Genomic DNA, 11,474 nt, shown 5'->3' with positions numbered 1-11,474 from the left:
ACTTTTTTTCTTATTTCAACACATAACATCAATATGCACTGACATTTTAAAAAGTAGTGTCAAAACGCTGATTTGACATTTGACACTGTTCTGTTGACTTACGTTCCAATAGTTGGTTTGAACGTAAATAATTCATTGTGAAGAAGAATATCTTTTGTTTCATGAGCTTAATTCAATGTGAAAATTAAAATATAGGGTAGTCGGATAACTTACAATGAAACGGCACGTCAATTTATGTTATCATATTTATTATAATTATAATTATTATTATTATTATTATTATTATTATTATTATTATTATTATTATTGTTTATTATTATTATTATTATTATTATTATTTATTATTATTATTGTCGTTGTTGTTGTTTTTATTGTGTTGAAAAGTTAACACAAACAGTACATAAATAGGTTAATGAAGGCGATATGGAGTAAACGAACAGACAATTATTTTTATCCCCGACGAAATGTACTCGTCTTCCTCGACGGGTGTGTGTGTGGGGGTACAACGCTTCTTCTTTCCCTCAGCCCACCCCCCCCCCTCCTTTCTGGCGCCACAACTAAGCATGAGGGCATTATACCCCTGGACAGGTCGTCAGGTCAAACATTTTAAAAATAATTTATTAATAATTTGCCTATCCAAATAACGTTATTTCCATTGTCAATCCCTAGTATTGTGGTCTTAATGCATAATCTGGGACATACTAAGCTATAAAAAAAAAAAAAAAAAAAAACTTTCACCATGAACCTTACCAAGGATTTTTTATTCTGGGACCCGGACCGGTGCTCTTGTCGGCCCATTGGTTGGGACCCCTTTGTCGGACAGGTCGGACTCCTTGATGGCAAATTTCTGAAGGCACCAATGGGCATACTCAGTACCCTTCATTTCCACGAAATCAACTTGTATTTTATACGTCCATGGTTGTAGAGTAGCCTAACCATGCCTATACAAAGCTGACTGTTTTCTACTTGGGCCTATCTAAAATCTTATCTTGATGTTTTTGTTAAGCCCCCTAATTACAAAGCAATCCGCCAATTTAATCCGCTAATTAATGCCATAGATCAGTGAGACCGCTTACACTAAACAATCCCAAAAATATCAAGATAAACTACTGTTTTTTGTACCGCTTGCTTCTTGATTGAGATTATTTTATGAGAACGTTTTTACACTACAGTAATTAAATTGTTAAAAACTGATAATGACAGACCGCTTGATGCGATATCCAATGGTGTTGCTATAATGCCATGTATAATACCAGATGATTTTAAAAGAACTGTCTTACCGGTATTTGTTTTATCGTGAATTTGTATAGCCCTACTAGTACCCATATGCCAACTGTCGAACATTCAACGGATTAAAGATCGATTTTCAAATGCTTTCCAAATTAAGAATTATTAGAGGGGGGAGGGCATAGGGAGTGAATTTGACAGATGGAGGGTCTATACCACCTCAGCCGCACCATGGTTGGGGCTGATGTGTGAAAATTTACGATTATGGCACCTCTGGATGGCCGGAAATGGCACTCTTAGACTTAAAATTTGAAATGAATTTTCTTTTTAATCCATTTTTTTCCCAATTTTGAAATATTTAAGTGAGCCTGGTTACATCCGCCATTGGACCAAGTTGTAATGTTCCTGCTTTTTGTGCTGTACACCCTTGCGGTTCCAACCCGGCTAGCGTGGGTTTTGATTGGAGTCGATTCGCTCTGCTCCTCCCTCATCGAATACGGTAACCCTCGCATGAGAATTAGGCGGGATAAGTGACGATGTACTACCGTACCGGTACCCGTTTTATGTCGGTACTGGCGTTGCACTGTGGCTGCCGCGGTACCCAGGGGCCCAGCCAAAATGTCCAATTTCCAATTTGAATTTGGATTGGGCAAATTTTTTTAATTTAATTTTAACTTTTAATCTTATACTATGTAGTGAACAAACCCCTTGACCTATCAAATAATTAAATAAAAATGACAGACTAGAGGAGGCAAGAGTATCATTTGCAAAGAAACATGCCTCCTAATTAATAATGGGAGCATCGTTCATGATATAAAAAATAAATGGGCTTATATTTTATTCTTGATATAGGCCTTATACAACAAGTTAAGTTCAATTGCGTTTTGTCTTTGTATGTCGATGTTAAATCATTTATCGTTTCTACAACAATACCGATCTATCGTTTCTTTTTCTTTCTTTTTTTTTTTAATATTTCTACGACGAAAATTTTAGACACGGTCCTATAAACTACCTGATGTTAACTTATAAAGGAAGGGCGGTTGTTAGCATCATGACTGATTTGTTTCAATAAAATAATATTTGACTCGCTATTTGTTATATTTTTAAATGCATAGCACTTTGAATACGATTTAAAAAAATGCATTTTCAAACTTTTACTGAAATTAAACATTCAGGAGGGGGAGGTGACACTGGCAATATCAGTTTGCTAAATAAGAAATCTAAATATTATCTCTATTTTTTCGCCGTCCTCTGACGATCTTTAAAAAATAACTTCGCAAACAAGGTATTAAAAATACAGTTGTCTCGTATCAAGAGCTCCCGCAACGAGATCGTCGAGTGTTTGCCAAAGAACAATTATATCTTTAATTACCATAAGTTGTAAATGACATAAACATCCGACAAATACTGTACATAATGGTATAACATACAGAAACGTGTTGTATCTTGGCTGATGGATCCCACCTGAGCTCGTTCCCAGTGGGTGTTGAACAATGAAATTCCCGGAGCCTCGCAGTACCGCACGGTGGTGGATTTTTACCTCCTCCTGTAGCCTGAGGGGAAAAAAGATCACATAAACATAGGCCTATTTAGTGGGTTAGACCGTAACTATTAGACCACGGAGGTATTTATTATTGTTTTACACCACATGATTAGACTTTATACTATATAGGGCTGGATAGCGTAATTCTGCTATATTTTAGCCTGTCTAGGCCTATCTCAAATGGAAAACAATTAAAGTAGGCCTTAAGTAATTTTTGGACCAATAAAAGTTTCTTTCTTTTATCTTTTTAAAATTTTCTTGCAAAATATTCAAGGGAAAAGGTCTACATTTCCCAAATAAAAGGACTGTGCAATTTCATATCTACGGGGAAAAAGATGATGTTCACGCGGAGTGGTGCTAATTTTAAGGCATGGTTTCCATGGTATACTGTTACGATATGCTTTGCGTTAAATTATGTTGAGTACAACCTCCCCTCCCCGCCATTTCCCTTTTCCCTGCCCATCATTTCATTAATCTTGTCGGGGCGCTGCTAAGCAGTCATAATCAAACGTCACACCGGAGAAAAGTGTCAGAAAAAAGCGAGCTTAATTAACCTATGTAGTATGTAGGCCTATTCATTGTTCCCTTGACTCACGCTATGGTATACTATAACACAGCAGTAACATCCACCCCCCCCCTCCCCCACTCCTCCCACCAAAACAAAACCGGTTTTCCGTCATTTTGGAAAAGTGAAAGGCCCGCCATAACTTTTATTGGTGGTCCTCTTGTTTTCTTGTAAGAACATATGTTTATTCCATGTGTTGGTGATTGGTGAATACATTGCAGCTTGATCAACAAAGGGACAGAACCCAGCTGGAAGCTTGAACAATACAAGTCTGTATATTTTCAGATGGCAAATCCCTTATTCATTCAGTTGTCGATTTTTTACTTGCTCTCTTATCTGATGGGCCATTTAAGCCTGCAATGTTTTTTCCCAGTTTGTGATTTGCTGGATGTTGGAAAGAAGGCGGGATACAATACCGGATCACGAAAGTCCCAAATAGAATGTATCATTTTGTGGTCAACCAATTATGGACATGGGGTTGCCATTGAAGTTAGGCCACAATAGACGTATAATAACTCCTGACCAGTCGTTTAAAATAATCATTTAATATATAAATATGTAATATATAAATGAATAAATCAATTCGAAATATTCTATTGAAAAATGCATAGTATTATCTTGTCTTGAAATATTTATTAACGCTAATGTTCCTATATTATTAAAAACCATACAATTTGTCACCTTTCATCATAATAGAAGAGTCCATTAAAGTGTTCTTAACTCCACAGAAGACCCAATTCTTTATTGTGTAATATAATAAGATAAGACACAGGCCACTGAAAGTCATCGTCCTGATTAATTTGGAGTTTGGATATCTTTTAAAGACGCTTTTATAAGAAGTCACATAAGTAACAACTCCACTCACACAACAAAGTACCTCGAAGATGGATTCATGGGTGACAGTACCTCCAGGCCTTGTGATTGCGGCAAGCAAAACTTACCCGTTTCCAGGGCAGCAGTACCTATCGCGACATTTCACTCCTCCTGGGTATGACGAAACTTTGTATGGCGTGTGGACTGTGACGACTCTGATACCAGGGGCTGTTATAGAACATTCGAACGGCGTTCCAGTGTTTCATCGCCTCAACTGCTTTAACCTTCTTCAGAACATGGACGTGAGTTGTGTTTCAGTTTTTAATCGTTTTCATTTCATTCAGGTAAAAAATGCAAATAATAAATGCAATGAATGCGATAAATTTGATAAAAAAAATTTCTGTTTTCTAAAATAAAAAAAACTATAGTGTTAAAAGGCGCTAATGCACTTTGCACCTAAATTTTAATTCTTACTTTTTTACCTCAATGTTCTTCTCATATATATGTTTGTTAATTTAGTTAAGCTAAATCATATGATCACTTTAAATAAAATACAATGATATAATTTTTATGATCAGAATTTGAATTTATAAAATATATTTAGCTTGTAAATTAAGTAATCTAACTACTTCTTTTACTTTTATTGTTACTAACCAACCATGTATACAATGTTCAACTTTTTTATTCCTTGTTTTTAATTTGTTAAATTAATACTAATTTTAAATATTTTAAAAAATGTATTTATTTTTAATAGCTATGTACATGTGCTGCTGATTGTTTTTTAATGTTTTCCTTAAAAGTAAATAGATAAATATATACAAACTTTTTTTACTATATAATCTGTTCAAGAGTCATGCAATCAATATTAGTGGATCGTATAATAGTGTAACTCATATTCTCTCTATATCAACCTCATGAGTAGACAAATGAATACACACAATTTGTATAATGATGTACTACTTTTATTTTAAATTGTGTGTAAATAACTTGGACCTAATTACTCAATTCCAATCAAGCGTTTTGATTATATAGTTTTTCACATGCTTTCCTTTTTAGTTGTATTGCTGTGTTTGGGTTTAAATCTATATTTTAAAAACTGTACATTTTCCATATTATTTAGCGCATCCATCAAAGTGCTGGCCAATATAGCAATGCTCAGTGCTAGTTAACAGTTTTATTCACTGCGTTTGAAAACACAGCGACACATGGAGGTTTCAAAATGTTACATTCTTAAGTCTGTCCCGTTTTATTCCCATCTGTATGTATACTGTACAGAAATTATTCAGGTTTTTAAGCTGGCCAAAAGAAAAAAAAATATTGGGTAATTTGGCTAATTCGGTATGAAAATATTTAGCCAAATAAATAGAAATTCGATTAGCCAAAGGAACATAAGCAATGATAACTTCAATTCCATAAACCTTTTTGGCTAATTTTGAATGAAAATAAAAACTTTTATTAGGATTTGGCTGTTTGATAATGACAGCTTAAACACTGATTATTAGTAGCGAATTGTGTTATTAAACTAGGCCTAGAATTAATTAATCTCAAATAAAACATAGTCACAATCTACAAGAAATCAGTAGTGTTCATCACTGTTTTAACTCAAAAACTCTTTTGATATCTTTTAATAATTATGATAATGGATATTGTCCTGTAGACGATGTAACCATTGAAATACCATCATGCATCGACTATACACGGCTCCAGTGTATTTCAACGTTTTATTGTTTAGCCGTGATCCTGGATCAGTAAAACGCCTGTTTATTTTGTTATTAATCCGCCTTCCCATGCTGTCTTGTACCATATTCTCTACTGCAATTGGTTTATTGTCTGAAGACCTACATTATTCTTCTAATGTTAAATCCATTATAAAAGACAAAATCTATGGTTTTATTTTATTTGAAACTAAATAGTGGATCGTCTGGTTTCTAATAGTGATAAGTTTTGTGTTCTGTTTTAAGTACATGCTTGATCATTTTTTTAGTTAAACGACTGAAAAACATTTGTACAAAATTAAAAATTACAATTACTTCATAAAGCAAGGTTTATATAGGCCTAAATGAAAAATTAAAATTTAATTTGTTTTTTTAATGAGGGCATATATAAATTAATGCACTACAGCTACTCTGTAAACCTCTAAAACCTTGTGTTACAAATCATAGCACCGATTTGTCCTGGAGGAAATGCGACTTTCCGAAGTTATCATTCAAATTTAATAACTGATGACAAATATATTATAACAATATAACAAGGTTTTTAACATACCAAGTTAATATTTGTAATGTAACTGTTTTCAATGTTCATACATTTGCTGAAGAAAGAACAGAGCAAACACTGATAGATAAGGTATATATGTACATTGCTTGTAAATTTGCTCTATACCACTCTACCGGTCAAAAATTTCTTAGTATTAACTTCATCAACTATCATTTCGTTTGTCATTTAGACGGGGTTTTTTTTTATAGATTAATATTTGGCTAGAAATATGCTAGTAAATATTCAATATTGTACATTATTAATAGTATAATACAGTTTGTTTTCTTTAAATAGTAAATTTTATTTTTCATTTTTGGATCACACATACATTATTTTGGTAGGTATTCCCTATGGACACAGGATCAAGTCTCAAGTAATACTGTACTAATTAAATATTCAAAATTTCAAATCGGACTACTGTGACTCTGTCGGCGTCTTTAGATGTGCAAATGTTTCACGGTTTCAATATCATGGTAAACGTTTGGGCACACAAGCTTATCATCTTAATTAGCCAATTGTTTCGGATGATGATAAACATCTATTTAATGCTGAAAGGGGTTTCTCAAAGTTAACGAATAAAACAGATTAAAAAAATGTATCATATACAAATGGACTTTTTAATATTAATGGATATTATCCGATAGAAAAATTGTAGGCACAAGACTAAAACAGTTTATGATAATCACAGTAAAAGTTTTAGATATTCACTGCTCCTAAATTTAAAGTCTTGGGAATTTAAACAAACATGAATTGCATAACTTTGTAGGCCTATCCTACGTATAAAGATATTATAGTTTTAAACTGAAAACTGGAACGAGAAATAAATTTCGCTCGCCAATAATTGATAACAGTGAGATTCTTTTAGAATGACGCAGTTAGATTGTTTTTTTGTGACAAGAAGATCTGCCCATCGGATCAGACACAGTTGATTTAAATCTGTGGTTTTTCAACAGAGCTCCGTTTCCGTTTTTATCAGTGGATGTGATATATTTACCCCTGTGATTTATCTCTACTGGTATTCACTCTCTCCATGGTACAACCATAGAGCAAGTTTGGTCTATCCGGGTAGCACCAATTTGTTGCTGTTTTGCTCTACGGATTGTCGTAGACAAGTCTTAGTTTAAAGTAGGTATACCAGTACTTTATATAATATAATATAATATAATACTGTGTAATGAAAACTCAGATACGTAAAATGTTGACTTTAGAAACACTAACATTTGTTAAAACGAATATTTCGGCTTCTCCTGTCGTCTTTCTCGAGACAAAACTGAACATTCTGAGAAAGTTAAGAAGAGGTAAATATACATTTTGAAAAACGATGGATAAGTCCAACGCGGTGTACTATAAAGGCTGAATGGCTAAGATAAACAGTGATAAGGGGGAACAATGAACTGTGGGAAAACAATACTAGTTGTAGTTAGAGGTAGTTATAATTATAATTGAAAGGCACAAGGAGGACTGATTTAAAACCATTAAGAAGGAAGTCGCGATTAACATAATATATTATAGGCCTACATACACTTTACTATCCTGCTCTTTTCCATAAAACAAAATTAAATTAATTCTACCAAGTTTTCATTCAAAGTCATACGAAAGATCAGGCGTTGATCTGTTGAAAGCCTCCGTGACAAATCTACTTGTAGGTAAATTACATATAGGGCGGTGCTTTACTAGTTAAGCTAATACCCGACAATCGGGGATAAGCAGGCTTTCTGCGCAATCACAGATACAAAATGCACAAATGCGTATCACACCATATTGTTCGTGCAATAGCTGTATATCGTTAATCTGCACTCAAGTAAATAAATAAATTAAACAAAGACACTCGTGACACAGGTAAATCATGCGCTGTCTTTTCATCATGTTCTTTGATGTACACCTGCGATTCAAACATTATCTGTTATTTCGTATTCAAGGCAGATTCTTCGTTACCTAGTCATGATGACGTCAGATTAGTGGAGTAAATTATTACAAAGATGTATTGACACAGGTGATTGGTAGCATTTTCGTCTGTTTTAAAAGATCTATATCTTGTAGACCTATGGCCTATGTAATTGTGAGCCTCCGCGTAAAAAAAAAAAAACGATTTTGTTTAACTACATACTGTAATGTAACATTATTAGGAAGACGAATAACCCAGTTCATAAATCTGCTACTCTAATAACAAATACGGATGAATGGTTAAATGGATAAAATCAAGAAAAGGTTTTTATTTTTACTTTACCATAAGTGGTCCTTTTTTCAAATTCTATACCATGCATAGGCCTACTTGTGTATCCATCAGAATACACTATTGCTTTATACACATTTTTTGACACATTGAAGCGTAATAATGTAGACCTTACACTATCAAATATGAAAATTGATATTGCTTCTCTGTTATAAAATTGATTATAAATACCTAAAATATTATTACTAATAGCAGTAGAGGTTTAACATAATAAAGTACAAGAAAACCAGGGCAATACAGCATCTTCCTGAAAGACGAGAGCGTGCAGTATCACCAACTTGATGAAAATCTAAAATCATCGACCGTTCCATTGTTACATGAAATCTGCATGTTGCCAATGAATTTTCCCGAGACCTACTGTAATAAATGATGACATTATACTGTACCGCGTTTTCATTGTTTTCAAATTCGCGTTAACATTTTTTTTAAGAATATTTAATTAGTTATATATAAAAAAATATTTCTTCTTCCTTTTTCGGCCTTCATTGGAGTAGAATGGTACATTAGTAATACGATAGAGAAAATAGAACAGTAATACGAAATTGACTAAAAATAACGTAGATCAGATACGGTAATAGAATAGTGCACCACTGTGATAACAGTCACAAAAGAATAAAAGCCGGGTGATTATTGTAACGACAATAGGGTAGGTCATGGTTCAGGTGTTAGATCGTAATAAAGGGAATTTAATTGTCATGCCTATGATTATATAATTTTATAGAAGTTTAACCATCGTACATCATGTATCGAAAATCATGCAATATGATTTTTGTATTTTGAAGTTATGTCTCTATTGAATTTAGTCAACAACGACGAATTTCTTATTTTTGGACAAATAAAGTTTCTGTATTCTGAATTTAGTAATTGGCTGGTGGCTGATATTATCATGCAACATAATGATAAACAATCTTATTATTATACATTGCCTAATTAATTACCTAAGCAGTAAACACTAGAGCGCTGGAGCACCGTTTGTGAACTAAATATTATTTAAGTTTATTTATTTGTGTAATAAGCAGCACATAATTTATAATTACTATGAACAATTGAGGCATAGTGATTAATGATTATTAAAACGTCTACATAAACAACAAGGCTGACTACAGTACGTGATTTCCATCGTACGTAGAATAGAATTCCTTATCTTTGCTTATGATTTATATAGGCCTATTTATTTCAACAAATACCGCAAGATAGTTTAGAGTTTATCTCTTTAAATATCATTGTACACATACATGTCAAATTCGCAATCAAAGGCTAGGTCGCGTTTCCTCGAATGTTTAGAGTTACAAAAAGATGGTGTCTGTCATGCTTGTCGTATTATGTCGCACCATGGTCGCGTACACCTTTATTAATGGGTCCGCAAACAGATTGATCTTAACGCGTTCGCACCTTCCACAGTACAGTAAAACACAGCTTGGTAATTGATATATAAGAAATTTAAACTGTTTTAAGCTGTTTTTTTTATATTGTGCATATCATTTTATCAATCATTAGACCCTGCAAAGGTGAACATATAGGCCTAAATCTCTTCATTTATTGAAATTTTATTTAAGTATAGCTATAGGCCCTCCTTACTGTGTTACTCAATTTCATCCGGGGATAACTTTAAAAGTAAAACTACAGGCCTAATTCTATTTTATCGGCCTATTCGTTAACAATGCTTACCATTATTAATATCAACAAAGAATAAGACAACAGTTGTCAAGATTGTATAGAACTATAATACTTAATATAATAATGAGTGATTCAATTATTATCCATATTCCATTTTTCCTTATATGAAAGGTTGTCTATTATTATTATTATTATTATTATTATTATTATTATTATTATTATTATTATTGTTATTAATATTATTATTAATATTATTATTAATATTATTATTATAGGGTGAAATTTTTGCCCTACCTGACGTGGAAATACTCAGTACATTTGAAAACAACTGCGAAAAAAAACTTGCGATTTTTTTCGCAGTTGTTTTCAAATGTACTGAGTGTTCGGTACATTTCCACGTCAGGTAGGGCAAAAATTACACCTATACATGTTTCTCCTGACGCAAATCCAGTTACTGTCTATTATTCCATCACGACAATAACAATTACTATCAATTATTATTATTATTATTAATATTTTTTATTATTTTATTTGGAAGTTCCACTTCGTATCTTTTGCGCACTTTTTGATAGAATAGCTTAGATTACGTTTGTAGAAGAAAATGCTTTTGCAAAGATAAGTGTCGTTGTTCACTACCAACAAAGTTTGTATAAAAAGAATTGGATAATAATCTAATTTTGTTGCGGGGTGCGAAAACAAATTATAAATGCGATGTATCAAAAGCCCGCCTACCTTTGTGGCTTTTGTTTATACTGTATTAGAAAACCTCGTTGGTTCTGCTCGATGCCGATCATCTTAAAAAAGATTAAATACAAATTTAAAATTAAAACTAAGTATAAAAACAGTATAAACAGATTGGTCTAAACAGTACATACAGCACCATCCAGACAAAAGAAACTTGTCAGAGGCCTACCATAGGCATAGTACACGTGTCAAATCACGGTCAAGTTGGGACCATCCTGACAATACAACTCAGTACATCATCAAGATAAGAGCACGCTTGCTTACCTGTTTCAGGTTAGGTTGAAGAGGCGTATGGCGCCATACATAATACATACCCCTGGTTTCAAATTGAACAATTACTCGTGGGTAATGACCTGTTAGTTTCATGTATTATTTATTCTGATTTGTAAAACGCTAAGTATTAATTTTGTTATCGAACTTTAATAATGTGCAATATAGGTTTGGTCTATACAACTATATCTTCTGAATAAATTAAT

The 11,474-nt window shown here is 33.0% G+C and overlaps 1 protein-coding gene across 1 annotated transcript in view; it reads left to right on the top strand.

The window, feature by feature from the left end:
- The first annotated feature begins 4,097 nt into the window (after positions 1-4,097).
- LOC117108353 (zinc finger protein 271-like) overlaps positions 4,098-11,474 on the top strand; it is a 19,745-nt gene continuing 12,368 nt past the window's right edge. The window contains exon 1 of the mRNA XM_033250347.1: positions 4,098-4,450. Within this exon, the coding sequence (XP_033106238.1) occupies positions 4,220-4,450 (231 nt within the window). The 5' untranslated portion in view covers positions 4,098-4,219. The remainder of the gene's footprint in view (positions 4,451-11,474) is intronic.

This window comes from Anneissia japonica, unplaced genomic scaffold (genome assembly GCF_011630105.1).
Source record: "Anneissia japonica isolate Jap-2015-1 unplaced genomic scaffold, ASM1163010v1 scaffold426_len1935630_cov189, whole genome shotgun sequence".
In the NCBI taxonomy this organism is placed as follows: Eukaryota; Metazoa; Echinodermata; class Crinoidea; order Comatulida; family Comatulidae; genus Anneissia; species Anneissia japonica.
The sequence above is the reverse complement of the archived record's forward strand: the minus strand, read 5'-3'. Positions and strand labels throughout refer to the sequence as shown.